Source organism: Balaenoptera acutorostrata, chromosome 7 (assembly GCF_949987535.1).
Source record: "Balaenoptera acutorostrata chromosome 7, mBalAcu1.1, whole genome shotgun sequence".
Lineage (NCBI taxonomy): Eukaryota > Metazoa > Chordata > Mammalia > Artiodactyla > Balaenopteridae > Balaenoptera > Balaenoptera acutorostrata.
In genome coordinates this window covers 15,662,907-15,680,830 of record NC_080070.1, presented here as the reverse complement: position 1 = coordinate 15,680,830, position 17,924 = coordinate 15,662,907, and the positions used below count along the sequence as shown (strand labels likewise).

At 44.2% G+C, this 17,924-nt stretch overlaps 2 protein-coding genes across 7 annotated transcripts in view; one reads left to right on the top strand and one right to left on the bottom strand.

The window, feature by feature from the left end:
• Positions 1–945, bottom strand: part of ATP6V0A4 (ATPase H+ transporting V0 subunit a4) — a 73,294-nt gene extending 72,349 nt beyond the window's left edge. For 3 of the 5 annotated variants that reach the window (XM_007177082.2, XM_007177079.2, XM_007177083.2), the window contains exon 1: positions 869–923. The gene's annotated coding sequence lies outside the window, so the exon portion shown is untranslated. Of the gene's footprint in view, positions 1–330; positions 712–868 lie in introns of those variants that run through there. The other 2 variants (XM_007177087.3, XM_057550524.1) reach the window with 2 other exon arrangements.
• TMEM213 (transmembrane protein 213) lies at positions 869–7,623 on the top strand. Of its 2 annotated transcripts, none has more exons than XM_007177089.2 (3): positions 869–1,065; positions 4,254–4,322; positions 5,200–7,623. In XM_007177089.2, the coding sequence occupies exons 1-3, from the start codon at positions 921–923 to the stop codon at positions 5,367–5,369; spliced, it is 384 nt and encodes a 127-aa protein (XP_007177151.1). In that variant the 5' UTR covers positions 869–920; the 3' UTR covers positions 5,370–7,623. The 2 variants fall into 2 exon arrangements, with proteins under 2 accessions (XP_007177151.1, XP_007177150.1); XM_007177088.2 differs by having other exon boundaries at positions 4,251–4,322.
• The last annotated feature ends 10,301 nt before the right edge of the window (positions 7,624–17,924 follow it).

Genomic DNA, 17,924 nt, shown 5'->3' with positions numbered 1-17,924 from the left:
TCCTACCATATTGCCTCCCAGTTCTTTCTTCACTGCCTGGTCTCACTGCTGTACTGAGTAGGAATCAAGAGGAGGGGTCATATCTTAATCATCTTTGAGTCTCGAATGCCTGGGATGGTGCCTTTCGAATACGTGGTTGGCATTCAACAAATGCCTTAGACTGAAGGCAGTGCTTCAGTCAAGTTACTACTCAATTCAAAATCTTCACAAAGCCTCCCTTTGGCCTCCTGACTGTTTCAAACCCTCCACCCCCAGCCTGGCACGTCGGATGCTCAGCTTCCTGGTCACAGTGGATTTCTGAGCACCTCTTACCTCCGGGCCTTTGCTCACCTGTCCCTTCTGCAGACGATGCCCTTTTCTCCTCTTTGCCTGTCAAAACCCTCTCCGTCCTTCAAGGCCCAACCCAAATGCCATCTTCCTCATGAAGCAGCCATCAGGAGGTGAGGCCTCTTACTGCTGAGAAGCAAAGTGCTTTGTCCTTCACTCCTGAAACACTGCTCTGTGCTTTAATGATGTGTGTTGGTAATAAAGCACTTGGAGGGCAGGTGTTTCCAGACTTGAGCAGAGGGTGGTGCACACAGTAGGTGCTCGGTAAATACTGGGCAGGACGACTGGGGAATCCAGCACTATGCCTGAAGGTGGAAGAGGCAGTAAACTCATCTTCAAGGAACCAGCAGGACACAGATCTCCTCCCCTGTCCCCTTTTTTCTCAGCAGGGACAAAATGTGAGCTAAGGAAGAACCAAATAAGTCACCGTGCATTCCTCCCCTGGCTTCCCTCCTGGAGAGGTGAGAGCCAGGTGTGTGACAGCCCAGGTTCCCTTTGCTCCACCCCCTCTCTTTCCCCCAAACACAGAACAGAAATTCACCTCGGCCAGCGTTGTTTGCAAGTTCCTGCCAGACGGGCCACACACAGGGCGCATGGCAGGCGGCCCTCAGCTCGCCTCTGCGGGGACCGTGGTCACAGAAGCCTCTCTCCTCAGCATGAAGCACCTCAGCTCTGCGCCCTGGGCCGCCCTGGTCCTCAGCCTGGCCTTTGCCTCTTTCCACCCGGCTTGCTTGGCAGGTAGAACTGTGAGCTTTATTCTCGCCACGCTGGGAAGAGGAAGGGAGGGGAGGGGGGAAAGGAGGAGGTCGGAGAAGGATTCCTTGGCTAGGGTTGGTCCCGCACAGAGGAAAGAGGAAACAGTCCTTTCTCATCTGAAGGATTAGGCAAGAGAGGGTAGGGTGGGATGGGAGTTGAGACCAACGTCAGCCAGGATGCGAGCAGCCACCTCTGCTGGCCTTTGCCACAAAGAGGCTCTCCCATCAGGGGACCAAACTGGCCTAAAATGACATCTTTGGGTTGCTGTTTCTCAACGGCTCCTTGCCAGCATAATTGTGTTGCAATCCCATATTTTGCGGTTGTCATCCTGCTTTTGCATGCCCTCCTCTCACCTAAGGACCTCTGTCCCTCCCTTGACCCTGTGCGCCCTTTGCAACTTTCACAAAACCTCAACACACAAAGCTGCCGTACGCTGTTTAACCTTCTCCCACCTTGCCCGGCTCAGGAGATGTTGGGTTGCGTCCCGATTTTCTTGTGGAGGCTGAAGGGGGATGTTAGGTGGCCTCCCCTGTCTTGCTCTCCCAGGCTGGGCTCTGCACATCAGGGACCTCGGTCACATTCTCATGCTCCTGGTTTCTGCCTCTGGCTTTGATCTGGCTCCTCAGAACAGTCTGCCCTCCTCTCTGACAGACAGATTCTCCCCCTCCTGAAACCAATCCTCGCCGTCCCCCCTCCAGCCTGTATCTATCTCTCCCATCCTCACGGTCTCTCCTATGGAGGCTCAGAGCGTGGGCTCTCAAGCCACTGAGCCTCAACTCAACTCTGGCTTCCACAACTTAGTAGATGTGTGACCTTGAGCAAATTACTTACCCTCTCTGTGCTCCAGTTTCCTCATTTCGAACATGGAGATAATCACAGTGCTGATATATAGGCTTGTTGTAAAGATGAAATGGGTTACTGAATGTAAACAACTTTTAATAAAATAGCACACGGTAAACCCTCAACGAATGTTAACACATTCCTTTTATTTTCCAAATCACCCCTCCCCAGATAAAAGAGTGTTTTCTGTTTACTTGGCCATGCTTAAGAGAGGGCCTCAAACACTTGACAAATTTAACTGCACTGAATGGTTGGTTCTTGCCAGCAGCCTTTACTTTGGAAGTGACTCCAAGTGGGACCAGTCCCTGGCTGGCTTTGCTTATGAGGGAGGTGGGTGATGTTTAAATTCTCAAGAATTTGTAACACGGTATTTAGTTTGAACCATATAAAATTTCTGATACTGAATAATTTTTGACCTACAGAAATGGCAATTTCATATGGTTGAACCCAATATTAGTATTTCATTAACTAGGTTTTTTTCCATTCACTAGCTCTACACCGGGACCACTTCCATTCTAGGGTAGAGGGGAGATGAAAGTCAGGGTCAAGGAAGTTATTTGGGTAACAAGGGAAATTAAAACATTGAGGAATCAATTTTTCCAAAACAAATAAAGACCAAGCTCTAAGGCATTTAGCTGTAAATAATTTACAGTAACAATCAGATTGCATCAAGGTAATTACTATACTTAAGCAGGACACTGGAGTGGCTGGGGGTGCGTGGCATAAAATTAGTCTGAGCAGCAATTTCATGGCTTTGGCTAAGCCAGAAGTTTCCTCCTGACTCGTCCTGCTCTGTGACAACAAGCAGTTTTGAAGGACATGTTAACCTAGAGTCAGTGGGGCCTGGAGAGTTTCCAAACTTTTTATTTTCATTCCCAAAGAAGCAGATTGAACAACAACATAATTTCCAGAAAGATTCTTTTAAATGGTCTCTTGGTTTTGCTCTACCTAGATCAGCATTGTCTAACAGAACTTTTTTGATGATGGAAATGTTCCATATCTATGCTGTGCTTCCAATATGGTAGCCACTAGTCACATGTGGTGATTGAGCACTTGGCATGTGGCTGATATGACCAAGTAGCTGAATTTTTCATTTAATTTTAAGAAACTTAAACAGCCACAATGGTTAGTGGTCACCGTGTTGAACAGAGTAGACCGAGACCACCTACCTTCTGCTTTTTGCTTTTGTTTTTAATTTTTGGCCACACCCCATGGCATGTAGGATCTTAGTTCCCTGACCAGGGATCAAACCCGCACCCCCTGCATTGGAAGGCGGAGTCTTAACCACTGGACCACCAGGGAAGTCCAATCATCTACCTTCTTATTCTCAGTGATGAGAGGGAACATGGGCCATGGTTTTTCTCCCTTGGGGATCCTTATGTTCATCTCCATAACCCCTCCCCACCCCCCAAACTTTGATATTTCTGCTAAAGTGCTTTTTATCATTGTGCTCCTTGCTTATTAATCAAGGGACAATTCTAAGGGCTGCATATTCTAGAAACCTCTCAACTTGCTTGTAGGGTGTTTAATTTTTTTTTAAGCCTCTGTCTGAGTAATAACATCATACTCATCATAAATAAGGAATCAAGGTCAGACTTCAATGTTTATTAGTTCAAGTTTTTGAAGGAAATTGAAGCTAGTTACGAAAAGACATTCCAGATTTTTAAGTGACTGTGTTAATATATACTAGAAAAAAAGCTTATAGATGTACCTATCTGCGTGGAAAGCAGCTAAAAGAGAATGTTTAGAGGCCCTTGGTGATGGAAGGGACATGAGATATGAAGATAAAGCATCTCTGAATGGGACTAGGGAGTGATAGGAAAAAGGGAGTGTGTGAGTTTGCTACCCAACAAAATACCACAGCCTGGGTGGCTGAAACAACAGAAGCTTCTTTTCTCACAGTTCTGGAGGCTCCAGGTATCACCAGGTTTGTTTTCTCCTGAGGCCCCTCTCCTTGGCTTATAGATGGTCCCCTCTGCGCTGGGTCCTCATGTGGTCTTTGCTCTATGAGTTCACATCCCTGGTGTCTCTTCCTCTTCTTACAAGGACACCGGTCATATTGGATTAATTTAACCATTTAACCTCAATTGCCTTTTTAAAGCCCTATTTCCAGAAAATGGGTTAGGACTCCAACCTACGAATCTGGGGGACATAGTGCAGGCTATAACGGAGGGTTAGCTTTGTCGCATGAAATGTCAATGTACCTCTACTGGAACTTCTATAACACTTTCATAATACTCACTACTGATTCAAAAAAAGATGGCAAAGTCTATGCCTGAGAATGGCTTCTCCTAGTGCCTGAGACTATCTTCTGTCTTTTCTTCCAGAAGCAAGCAGCAGCAGCAACTCAACCTTGACTGTCCACCATCCAGGCCTTGAGACCCTGGCGCAGTGCCCCAGTAAGCTTCTCCTGGCAACCTCCCTAACCCCAGGGCTCACCCTGGAGCGGGCAGGGACACTTAAGCCTCCTTGCTTTCCGCTCATTGGCATCGGGCGGCTGAGAGCCTGGCTGGCCCTCCTGTGCACCGGTGTGGTTTGCTCACAGCCCCAGAACTGTCTGCAGAGCACGTCTAAAAAGCTCTCTTGGGCTTGGTCCCCATCTAAGCTCACACTCTTCGGTGCAGGTGGCTTTAATGGCCCATCCCCGGGACAGCAGTCAAAAACCCCCCTGACTTCCAATGCTTATAGAAATTTGGAAGCGGAAAGACCCTAGACATCAGCCAGTCCGACTTATGCCCAATGCAGGAGCTTCATTCTGGTACCCTTTGCATACTTGTGTTCATCCTCTACTTGAAGACTTCCAGCGGCAAGGAGCCTACTGCTTCATAAAGCCACCACTGCTATGCGTGTCTAATTAATAGAAAGTTTGCCTTATTCAAAGTTTGGCTCCTTGATTCCGCCTTCATCGAATGACCAAATGTGTTTACTTCTGGGCACTTACAAAGGAGGGTAATAGGCAATAACATGTAGAGGTTATGAACATGACTTTGGACTCCTGCAGGCTTGGGTTTGAATTCTAGTTCTGCCATCTCGTGACCTTGCGCAGGTGACAGCCTCAGTTTCTTCATGTCAAACAGTGGGAATAACTGTGCCTAGCACTCTGTGAGGAATAAATAAGGTAATGTGCGTAGAGCACTTAGCCTAGTACATGGCGTGCTTTGTGCTAAATGGTGGCTATTCTATTATTACTGGTCCCAATGTTATGAATATTAGAGAAGAGCTCGGGGGAGGGGAGGTTGGTGTGATGCTGTCATTCTTGCTCTCTCTTCCCACCAGATGTCGACTTCTGCCCACAAGCAGCCCGGTGTTGCCACACCGGAGTGGATGAATACGGCTGGATTGCGGCTGCCGTTGGATGGAGTCTCTTGTTTCTCACCCTCATCCTGCTCTGTGTGGACAAACTGATGAAGCTAACTCCAGATGAGCCCAAGGACTTGCAAGCATGACACTTAGAATCTTTGTCCCAAGAATGTCAATCACCACCAAGTTGTAGGTAATAGCAGGCAGGGATAGCGCTAATGTGATTTCCATTACTTTAAAGTTTTTTAATCCTTTTTTGTTTGTTTTTGCTTTTGTTTTTGTTTTTATTTTGGCCATGCCATGCGGCTTGTGGGATCTTAGTTCCCCAACGAGGGATCAAACCCAGGCTCTCGGCAGTAAAATTCGGAGTCCTAACCACTGGACCTCCAAGGAATTCCCAAAGTCTTTTCACCCTTAAGCTTCAGTTAATTTTAAAAGGGAAAGAAGAAGGAAATGGGGATCCAAGGAAGACAAGACCAGTGCTGCTGCCATCACACCTAATTTCAAAAAGCACTTGGGCCCTTTATAATCTGATATCTCCCTGATCATCTCCTTTCTCAAGATGGCCCCCATGGGAATTGCTTGTAGTTTGACCATCGCCTTCTTCTGGCTTCCAAGGGTGTGGTACACGAGAAACATAAGCTTCAGTCTTTCAGTCAACACATTCGAAACAAAACTCAGAACCTTCTCACCAAAAACAAGGCGTTGTCCTTTGTCCCTTACTTCAGTCAAGGGCGTCACTGTCATTTCAAAATGTGAACTTCACCTTGGACACCCCCAGCTTCCTCACCCCCATGTCCGATGCTTCTCCAGCTCTTGTTCTTTCTCTGATGCATCTCCCATGGCTGTCCTACCCATCCTCCCTGCCGGCACCCTAGTTCTGGCCTTCACTACACCGTCCGACCATCATGTCAGGAATATTTCATTTCATTCTCACTGCCTTCAGGATCTGCACCCCCAGCTGGTCACTCCCCTCATCCCAATGTCTTCCACTTCTCTGCTGTCATTCCCTCTTCTAGGGTGGCTACTTCCACCTCCACCTCCAGAATGAAGGCCATTCCTCCAAGTCCAGCTCTAATGCTTGCTCTGCCTGCAGCCTTCTCTGCTCGTCTTTGGGAGACCAGAAGCTGGTGGTCTTAGGGCATTTCTGTGCTGCCCTGAGCACAGCCATTGTGAATGGGCCTCTTCACGCTCTGGGGCATAATGTTTTCCAGTGAACGGATGAATAAGCCAATGAATAAGTTCTTGCCCTAGATGAATTTATGATCATCGCTCTGCATTCAGAACCACTGTTTTTCTATAGGTGGTTGACACAACTGACCTCTGGAGAAAGTACTTGGTTCCTGCTCGTTCAGGGAATCCCTCAGGACCAGGGTGTCCCCATGACTGTGCACTCTTCCAGTGGGAGTCGGGAGGAAAGGAGGGTGGGTTCATGAGAAGGAAGAAAGGACACTGACTCTTTCTTTATGAAAACATGTCTGCCCTTTGAGAGCAAATATGTATTTCGAACGGATAAACTCTAAATAATCATAATACAGAAAGAAAAAGAAAAGTCAGAGGCCTCTGAAATAGGAAGAAACATTTTCTAGAGGTGGCAAATGACCCAAAGCCGACCGATTGCTCTTTCAGAAAGTCTGAATAAATTTCCCTGACCATGGGAACTAAAGGATTGCCTGGCACATTGTGCTATCTTCTGAAGAGCCAGATGGTTTCAGAATCTCAGTTGTTTAATCAGTGAAACGGGATGGATTTATTGTTCCTAAGGGTTAATCATGTGGACGCAAGTGTCTATGTAAGCCCCGAGCGATGTCATGGACATACACGTGGATGTGTGTTCCACTTTTTTAGAAATTGAAGGAAAGAGTTTCCACAATACATGAATGGTTTAATTCCTTTGAGATGAAAAGATTCAGTGTGGAGCTCACTTGGATTTAATATCTGCGAACATTTTTGAAATAAATCAGTGTGCAATAGTGATAAGAGCACGGGCTCACAAAAGAAAAGAAAAAAAAAAAAGAAGGGAAATTAAGATTTATTTCTAACGAATGTGAATAGAATTGACTTGTGACATGTTGCCTTGCTGAGCTTCAACTTTCTAAGTGGAAAATGTAAGAACTGGACCGAATACATGGTTGCACTAGGTTCCAAAAGCTCAGGGAGCTATTCAAGGTGCTGCGTGAAAGTGGGTGGGCGTGAGGTCCTTCCCTGCAACTAGAGCAGCAGGGGTCTAATCTCTTTTACACGTTTGTGGACCTCCGTGGCAAGATTGCATTTGCTGCCTTAAAGAACGGGCAGTCAGAGCACCAGTTGGCGCCTGGGACAACGTGTAGATTCTTTGACTACACTGAAATGAATTGTGTGTAGTTGCTGCCACTGTCACAATAAACTTTAGGCATTTTGTGAACTGCTTTTCTTTCACAATAGGGAGGATAGATCAAATCCAAACAACCACTTTTTTCTTTGAGACTGGAAAGAAAGATGGTTATATAATTTGATGGTTATGCTACCCAGATGCTGTCTCTCGGATCCACCCTCCACATGGAATCTCTTTATTCTAGCAAAGCAAAGATTTGTCAGTAAATTAAAAAGGAAAACCTGAGGGGGAAAACTGAGGATTAACATCTATCTAAGAGCTTCCTGGGATAAGGCAGCAGGACCCGCCTAACAGTAGATGTACTTTTCATTTAAAAACTTTGCCCTCAGTAGCCAGTGCTGTCCTTAGCACCATTACAGACTGTGTGACACAGGGCACATCCAGTTTGGGGCATTTCTAAATATCTCAAAATGCCCTACACAGAAATAGAATATTTAAACATTAAGGTGTGACGCAATTATCTGGCTTTTAAAATCATCATCTTTAAATCTATTCGTTTTTAGATGCATGATACCCAAGGACAAATAAACCAAATATATTATTTTCTTTTATGTATAGAAACGTTATGCCATGCGAGATTAATTAAAAACAAGTCTTAGGGTAACTTGGGCCTCTTTTCCACAAAAATATATGTAGGCATATTTTTAAACTTAGAGAAAGAACTATCTAGAAATTTTTTTGATGAAGAACATTTCTTTCTGTTGGAGCCCTGGCTTCTGTTTTGAAGTCACATATACATACAGTGACATTCCATGGGTCTTCATCAGTGTGTGGTAGGAGTGCCTTGTAGACAACCTCTACCCAGCGTCTACAACCAGCCTTACCTGGCTCAGCCCATCCTCCACACTTCCTTCCAGAGTGATCTTTCTAATCCATAAATAAGGGATCGAGTCACTCTCCCCTGCCTAAAATCCTCCAGTGACTCCTCACATCTGACAGAGGAAACTCCATACTCTTACCTGACCCATAAGACCCTCTCTAGCTTTACCTGTTCTATATTCTTCACACACACCCAGTTCTGAATTATTTCAGCTCTCTCACTATCCTCCAAACCTTCGTTCTTGCTGTTCACACAGCCTGGAACATACGCTTACCAAGAGGCAGATTTTCCATGAACCAAGAGAAGCTAAAATTTCTGGTCCCCTTTCTTGCATGCCCTCCACCCCAAGGTCCTCTACCTAATTTTGTATTCCGAATTTTGTATGTTTTTGTTTTTTTTTAAAGAGGGAACTCTAATTGCATACATTTTAGGTCGTAAAACTGGACCTGCCCTTGCTCTTCCCTCCCCTCTCCCTCTCCTGATTGGATTCATTTGGTTTACTGAGATTGGTCCTCCAAGTCAAGTTATCCCTCCTCCCTGGATGGACACACACACACACACACACACACATGTGCAAGCACGCACGCATGCACACCCTACCTCAATGGCCTGTGCTCACCTCCAGGGCAGCACTGTGAAAAAGACTCTCTCCTTAAGGGAGTGGAGAAAAAGAAACCCTCCTACACTGTTGGTGGGAATGTAAATTGGTGCAGCCACTATGGAGAACAGTATGGAGGTTCCTTAAAAAACTAAAAATAGAGCTGCCATATGATCCTGCAATCCCACTCCTGGGCATATATCTGCAGAAAACCATACTGTGAAAAGATACTTGCACCCCAATGTTCACAGCACCACTATTTACAATAGCCAAGACATGGATTCAACCTAAATGTCCATCAACAGATGACTGGATAAAGAAGATGTGGTACATATATACAATGGAATACTACTCAGCCATAAAAAAGAATGAAATAATGCCACTGCTGCAACATAGATGGACCTAGAGATTATCATACTAAGTGAAGTAAGTCAGAAAGAGAAAGACAAATATCATATAATATTACTTATATGTGGAATCTAAAAAATAATACAAATGAACTTATTTACAAAACAGAAACAGACTCACATAGAAAACAAACTTATGATTACCAAAGGGGGAAGGGGGAGGAGGGATAAATTAGGAGTTTGGGATGAACAGATACACACTACTATATATAAAATAGATAAACAACAAGGACCTACTGTATGGCACAGGGAACTATATTCAGTATCTTATAAGAGCATATAATGGAAAAGAATTTTTAAAAAGAATATATATATATATCAGAATCACTTTGCTGTACGTCTTTAACACAATACTGTAAATCAACTACACTTCAATTTAAAAAAAAAACACACAAAGACTCTCTCCTTGACCAAACTCCTTTGTGCCTTCTTGTCAACTAGACCTCAACCTAGCCTATAAAAACCACCGACTCTCAACACAAATGATTTCGTCCCCCCACATTAAAGGCTTGAACAAACACTAACATATTTTCTAACAGCTCAAGGCTGCATCCCTAGGATGACCCTAGCCTCTCTTTTCTCAAGGCTGCCAAAAGAATTTGCTGCTTGTTCTAACCAATGCCTGACAATAGGCCCCTGAGCATATTTTCTTAGAACATTTACTAAAAAGGGCTTAGTTGTGAGTCCTTCCACTGTCCCTTCGAGATATCTCTCTCTCCATCTATCTACCTATCCATCCATCCATCCATATCTCCTACAACTCAGGACCTGAAACCTGTTCCTTTAAAATTTATTCATCAAGAAGGATAGGCCCTCTGTCCCCCGGTCTCTGTGGGAGGACAGAATCCTAGCTTCATTGTCTGCCAGGTAGCAGGTAGAGCTGGCCTGATCAGCATTTACACTGACCAACTCTGTAATTTCTCAATTCCCTGACTCTCCTGAGCCCCACTCACCTCTCCCTTCTCCCTCGTCCTCCCTGTAAAATGCCCAGCCACCTCTGTACAGTTGAGTTCAGTTCATAGTGGACTCTCTTCTCTATGGCAATAGTTATAGTTCTTATTCAGATCTGTCCTCACCACCTTAGTGTCCAGCTTTGTTTATCTTTGACAACTGAGCACTTTGGACTATAGTATCTACATGCTTGCCTTTCCCACTGGTCTCTCTGAAGGCAGAGACTGTGTCTTTCACCTCTGATTCCTTCCGCCTAACCAGTGTGCAGCAAAAACTCAATAAACATCTGATGAGTTAGTGAATCAGAGGAGACCCACGAATGTGGCCTGTGCAAACAACCACAGTGAAGCAGGAGAGCTGTGAAGACAAAGAAAGGGGCTCTTGGGAAAACTTGAGGTTTCAAGGTTGGGAAACATTTAAATTATTGTTTTCATAAGTTCATAAGTATACATAATTAAGTCACTTGTGGAAACAAGTATCTGGCAGACCTCCCCAGGAAGTTGATTCCATGATGAGACTAAATATACAAATGGACAAGGGCCAGACCATATATAAAAATAGAACTTTAACCCAGAGTCTGCAGCAACCAGTCAAGGAAGCCAATCCACTACCTTCAGCAACTAGTCCAGGAAGTCAAACAACCTCCATAGCAATCGGTCCAGACAGCCAGGATTTGGTTAATAATGGACAGCTTCAGACAGTTTAATTAATCAATTCTTGCCCCAACTTCCAACTTGGGACCAACCACAGAAAGCCAAATAAGTACCCCTGACCAATCACACAGGATGCCCTGCTCCTACTTAGCCCATCTACAGCCATCCCATGCCAACAGCCTCTGATGGGGCACACCTGAAGACCTGAAGTCTTCCCCCTTTCACCATCAAGCTCTCCCACCCCACTGCCTGCCTTCGAGTCTCTGCCAAATGTATATGATGGTGGCCGACTCCCCGAATAAATAGCGTTTGCTTGTTCTCAGTTGGGTGGTCTTTGTTTATTTCCACAGTGACTATTTGTTGAACTCTTTGCTTAAACATTTGTCCTGTTCTTTGTACCCTGCAGGAGATCTTTTTACCTAGGAGATTCCTGTTACCAGGTCAAAATGAGGGGAGCTATCGAGAGGGAGTGTTAGGCTGAATTGCATGACCCCCAAAATTCATATGTTGGAATTCTAACCCCCAGTACCTCAGAATGTGACCTTATTTGGAAATAGGGTCATTGCAATTATAATTAATTAAGATGAGGTTACCCTGGAACAGACCTCTATTGGGCCTTTAATCTGATCTGTCCTTATATAAAAAAGATTTTTTGACACAGACACACACACACACACACACACACACAAACACGGAGGACAACATGTGATGAAGGCAGAGATCAGGATGATGCATCCACAAGCCAAGGAATCCCAAAGGTCGTCAGCAACCACCAGAAGTTGGGGGGATGCGGATAGGCCTGGAACAGATGCTCCCCACGGCCCTCAGAGGGAACCAACCCTGCCGACAGCTTGATCTCAGGCTCAGCCTCCAGAACAGTGAGACAGTACATTTCTAATGGTCTTAGCCACCCAGTTTGTGGTATTTTATCAGAGCAATCATAGCAAACTAATACAAGGAGTATGGTTTTTTGAAAAAAGAGCAGTTTCAACTTGAAACCAAGGAGAGTCTTGTGCCCAGGGTTTGCAATGCCTGGACCACAGACATGAAGTGATTGAACGTGAACAGACAGGCAGGATGGTTTCCCATGGAGCTTCAAGCTGTGGTCATGTGGAGCGAGTGAGTCACACTGGGGGACCAGAGACCCAGGCCGTCTTCCTGCACCTCCCCATGGCCCAGGACGGCTCTCCTCTCCCACACCACACACTACCTGTTCAAGAACAGGTCAGGAGGGTGGAGATGATGCCTTGGAAGACGGGACGACTAGAGGTGGCAGATGCCAGCCCCAGGGTCACACACATCCTGTGCACAGCACAAAAGTGCCATTCCATCCAGACTTACCTGCGTGAGGGCTGGGAGTGGCCAGGGGTGGAGAATGCAGGATTTGAGGGCTCTCATATAAGTCCTGGGGTAGCAGGAAGCCCCCTTCTAGAAAACCCTATAATAAACCCACACTGCACCCATGGCTGTGCACACTGTCGCCTTGTTCTGGCCACACCTGGGACTCCTGAGCTCGCTTCCCTCACCGGCCCACTCCCTACTTACTGCCTGACACTGCCATGCTTCGTCCCCTCCCGCCCCACTGCCCCCGTCTGACTCTGAATGGTCCTGGGCAGAGGAACACGGAGTGTTTGAGAAGCCAACACAGGGCGCCTTGGGAACACATAAGCGGGAGAGCGAGTATGGGGCCGAGGCTGCTGCCCCCTGGGATCTGGAAAGCTCTTCTAGAGTAGCTCCGGTTGTTCATACGCACTTACTCAGGTTTCCTTGAGGAATGGGCACCCTTTAAAAGTTGCATAGAGGTGGCCTAAGGGCTGCGAAAACCTCAGAAAAAAGAAATGACACATAAGATGTAACATTTGGCTTCAATTACAGGCTTGTCTGGTACAAAACACACTTGCTATATAGCGTATTTGTAAATGCATTGTTTAAACTGTACTGAAATGGGAATTCCCTGGCAGTCTAGTGGTTAGGACTCCGCACTTCCCCTGCAGGGGGCATGGGTTCAATCCCTGGTGGGGGAACTAAGATCCCACATGCCGCATGGCGCGGCCAAAAATAACAACAACAACAACAAAAACAAAAACAAACTGTACTGAAAAGAAAAGGCTAAAGTTTAAAAAAACCCACAAAACTTGATTACAAACAATACTCCATAAAGGCCAGACTGATAAAGCGCCATTGATAAAAAAGGCCACAGCACAGATGCGACACTGTCCGGTAGACTACAAACGTGCAGTTATGCAATTTCCACGGGCAAAGAAGCCATTCCTATTCCCCACTAAAGCAGCCAGGCCCACAAATGCAATTATCATATTTCTTCTGTGACATGTTCATTTCTCTCAAGAAGGAATGAGAGCTAAACTGGTTCTATAAAGGTAAGCAACTATTTCTCTGTTTTCACTGGTTGAGCAAGTAGCTTATTTCTCAAATTTTGTACTGTTATAAGCAGTGTATGAAATACAGAGAAAAATTATACTTTGAAGATGCTGAGATCAAATATTCTTTTTAAAAACTGAATGATAAGTTATCAAGCCATGCAAAGACAAAGAGGAACCTTAAATGTATATTACCAAGTGAAGGAATGCAATCTGAAATGGCTACTTATTAAATGATTCCAGCTATATGACATTCTGGAAAAGGCAAAACCATGGAGACAGTAAAAAAGATCAGTGGTTGGGGGTGAGAAGGGATGAATAGGCTGGCTGGTCCCAGAGGATTTTTAGGGCAGTAAAACTATTCTGTATGATGCAATAATATAGGATACATTTCATTACACATTTGTCCAAAACCATAGAATGTACGCCAAGAGTGAACACTTATGTAAACCATGGACTTCGGGTAATAATGATGTGTCAGTGTTGGTTCATCAATCGTAACAAATGTACTGCTCTGGTGGGAGATGCTGAGAGCTGGGGGGGCTATGCATGTGTGGGCAGGGGGTATGTGGGAAATCTCTGCATCTTCTGCTCAATTTAGCTGTGAACCTAAAGACCTAACCTAAAAAATAAAGTCTATTTTTAAAAGTGGATTTACAAGTATCTGGGAGAATCTTAGTACTCACTCCAGAGAAGGGTGGTTTTTTTATGCATCAAATTAAATATCCTTGAGTTTAAAATCTTGAACAAAAGACTACTTATACAAGGATAACTTCCGTATTGTATGCACTAGCGCCAAACTTTAATGCCTAAATTAGTTTATCAAGTCCATTCTTAGGATCACTGAATAAATCAAAATTGTAAGTACTTGTTTACTCTTAAGATAACTGTACTCATTTATTTACTTATTTATTTGGGGGAAAATGTCTGATATACAGCCAATGGTCAACCCAGCTTTTCTTCATTTTACTCTTTATTCACTTTTACCCCCATTTCTCTCTCTCTCATTCTCCTGCGCCCACCCTCTAAGGCAACCATATTGGTCCCTATATGGTCTCCTATAAAATATGAAGTATTATTATAAGTTTAGGTACTTTGAATTCACATAAGCTAGATTTCATCCTGCCTCTTACTTTGTTCACTTGCTAGTAATGTTTTGAAGATCTGTTTATACTTCTATGTCCATAGGTCCAGAGCTTCTAGCTGCTACACAGGTTTCTACCATGTGAGCAATCACGCCTCACCTCACCATTTCCGGGGAGATGGACGCCCAGGTTGGCTCCAAGCCCACCTCCACATCACACTTCCACGAAAATCCTCAGAGGCCCCCATTATGGGCTTGGGAATGTATTCCCTAGGGCAATCTGCCAGCTGCAGTAACGCAGGGTCACAGGAGAAACACATTCTTAATTAAACTAAGTGTTACAGGATAACTTGTTTTTTAAATCAACATACAGATATTTCATTTTGTCCCAGAAACTGAAACTGACTTTTGTTTCTTTCTATCTCCCTGTTCCAGGATAGACATCAATCATATCCACGCCTCATCCAAGAATAATACACATAACATTCCCACTGTTAGATATTGAATTTGCTTTATTGAATTCAACTTTATCTTGAATATGAAGACAGCACTGCTAATCGATTTGTATCAGAGTTAGCATTTTTCTTTTAAATGTGATTTTTTTAAAGGTTAGCTATAACAGAAATTCTAGGCAAGTGTGCATTTTAGCTGAATTGAAAAATAAAATTTACTGCCCTGTTACTCTGTTCCTGGCTCCGGGGCAGATTTCTCACCTTCAGATATACCAGGTTTGTGCCAAGATTGGGGAAATGTGGAGAAGCTGTTTTGTTCAAGAGAGCAATTCTGATGGACCTTTTTAGAACTATGATGAGACCTCAGTGTGTTTTTCCCAGAAATGAACCAAAACGTAGCTTCTACTGGTCAGTTCTGAAAGTCTGTCCCAGAAGCGAGAACAGCCAGCAGAGTGGGCTGTGAAGCTGGATGACACAGTGTTCCAGGCTAAGATGGTGAGGAAACCTCAGATATCGTGACTTACAAGGCTTATACTGAGGGTATTTCAGATTCTATAAAACACTAGAGTGTAAATGCCAGAGAGGCAGGGGTTTTAATAATTTTAAATCATTTTTTAAAACACCTTTTTTAGAGTATAATTGCTTTACAATGGTGTGTTAGTTTCTGCTTTATAACAAAGTGAATCAGCTATACATATACATATATCCCCATATCCCCTCCCTCTTGCGTCTCCTTCCCACCCTCCCTATCCCACCCCTCTAGGTGGTCGCAAAGCACCGAGCTGATCTCCCTGTGCTATGCGGCTGCTTCCCACTAGCTATCTATTTTACGTTTGGTAGTGTATATATGTCAATGTTACTCTCTCACTTTGTCCCAGCTTACCCTTCCCCCTCCCCATGTCCTCAAGTCCATTCTCTATGTCTGCCCCACGTCCTACCTGGTCGCTGGGGGTTCCTCCCATCCCCTTAAGTGTCCGTGGTACCCCACTGGTGTCTGCTAGGTGCCCTAATTGTGAGGAGACGTGAATTCTGGGTCCTCCTAGTACACCATCTTGACTCTGCCCCTTAAGAATCATTTTTCATATATTAAAATAATTTCCACAGACTTGATATACCACTGCAAGAGTTAAATTTTCCAGGGGACAGACAGAACCTCCCAGGGTATCCCAACATCTCCAATTTGCATTCAGAGTTGTCAGCCTTCCAGCCCATCTCTGGATAAAGCCACGTGGAAGGCAGCTAGCTCAATAGGAGCAAATAAACCTCTCACTTCCAGCTTTCCAAGGGCAATTCCCTTTGAAGAACCCTGGGGGTGAGAGGTTAGGGTGGGGTTGGCAGGGAGCCAGGTGGATAAGATCTGTGCAATGGGAGGAATTTGCATGTAAGGCAAATCAGACCTCCATGATGGTCTGAGGATGGTAACATTTTTTTCAGCTTCCTTGAGGTATAATTGACAAAAATTGTATATATTTAAGGTGTACAATGTGACAATATTTTTAAATTTTTTGCCTGGAGATGTTTAGCTTACCATTTAATGTTATCTACATAAATTATTTTTACAGGCATCTGTGGGTTTCAGTGAAACTCAAGGAGATAATGTAAGCTGACCAAAGTCACATCACTCTAAGTAGCTCAGCTTGGATTAAAAATATTAATAATAATAAATCTGATCTTCTCCAGGCTTGGAATTCTCTGCTTTAAGTCCTCATCAGCAAGACTGCCTGGGATACTGGGACAATGTAATGAGTCGCAGAATCGGAGTTGGAAGGGACCTTAGAGGCCAACAGATTTTATCTCCTCTCTCTCTCTCTCTCACACACACACACACATGCATTTAACCATACCTCAAGAAAGATGACCTGTCTGCTTGGTGACCTCCAGGAAGTGATGTTCATTGCACTACGAAAGAGCCCCTTAGGACTCCCCTGGTGGCACAGTGGTTAAGAATCGCCTGCCAATGCAGGGGACACGTGTTCAATCCCTGGCCTGGGAAGATCCCACATGTCACGAAGCAACTAAGCCCGTGCGCCACAACTACTGAGCCTGTGCTCTAGAGCCCACGAGCCACAACTACTGAGCCCTGTGCTGCAACTACTGAAGCCCATGCACCTAAAGCCCGTGCTCCCCAACAAGAGAAGCCACCACAATGAGAAGCCCACACACCGAAACGAAGAGTAGCCCCCGCTCGCCACAACTAGAGAAAGCCCGCACACAGCAACAAAGACCCAACGCAGCCAAAAATAAATAAAATTTTTTAAAAAAAGAAAGAAAGGGCCCCTTAAAATCCATGTATATTGAAAACATAATAATTCAAAGGAAAAAAAAGCTTAGGAAATAATCTGGGAAAGTAGTAGTTGTTTCCAGTAACTTGCTATTTTAGATAATGGAACCTACTGAGAAAAGAATACTAAATATCAAAGAACAAGGTCAAGGAAAGATAATACGACTATGGAATATTATATAGATGTAAAATGATAACTATGAAAAGTATGTGGAAATTTTTTATTGGTCAAATTATAAAATATTAAGTATATATAAAAATACTCTATTACTCAATGCTGGTGAGGGTACAATGAGATGTATTCTCAAAGTGGACCTTGAGGATATAAATTGGCCCAGGATTTCTGAAAAATAATTGATAATATGGAATAAGACCCTTTAAATCTATTCAGACCATTCACCTCAGTGATTTCATCTCTAGGAATTTATTCTAAGGAAAGGATCTGAAAATTAGACAGTTTATACACAAAGATATTTAGCACACCATTATGTACAAGAGCGAAACATTAGAAACAACCAAATGTTAAACATTGGGGGAATGATTAAATTATGGTAGATGCACAGAGAGGAATATTATGCAAAAAAAAAAAAAAATATATATATATATATATATATATATATAGCCCCTTTCGCCATGTGAGGATACAATGAGAAGTCTGCAACCCAGAAGGGGTGCCTCACCCCAGTAGGCTGACACACTGATC

Excerpts from the sequence above, each read along its gene's own strand:
- TMEM213 (XM_007177088.2), top strand. The coding sequence starts at position 921 with ATGGCAGGCGGCCCTCAGCTCGCCTCTGCGGGGACCGTGGTCACAGAA. Across the intron at positions 1,066-4,250 it reads CCACCCGGCTTGCTTGGCAG|AAGCAAGCAGCAGCAGCAAC; the intron begins GTAGAACTGTGA and ends CTTTTCTTCCAG. Across the intron at positions 4,323-5,199 it reads GACCCTGGCGCAGTGCCCCA|ATGTCGACTTCTGCCCACAA; the intron begins GTAAGCTTCTCC and ends TCTTCCCACCAG.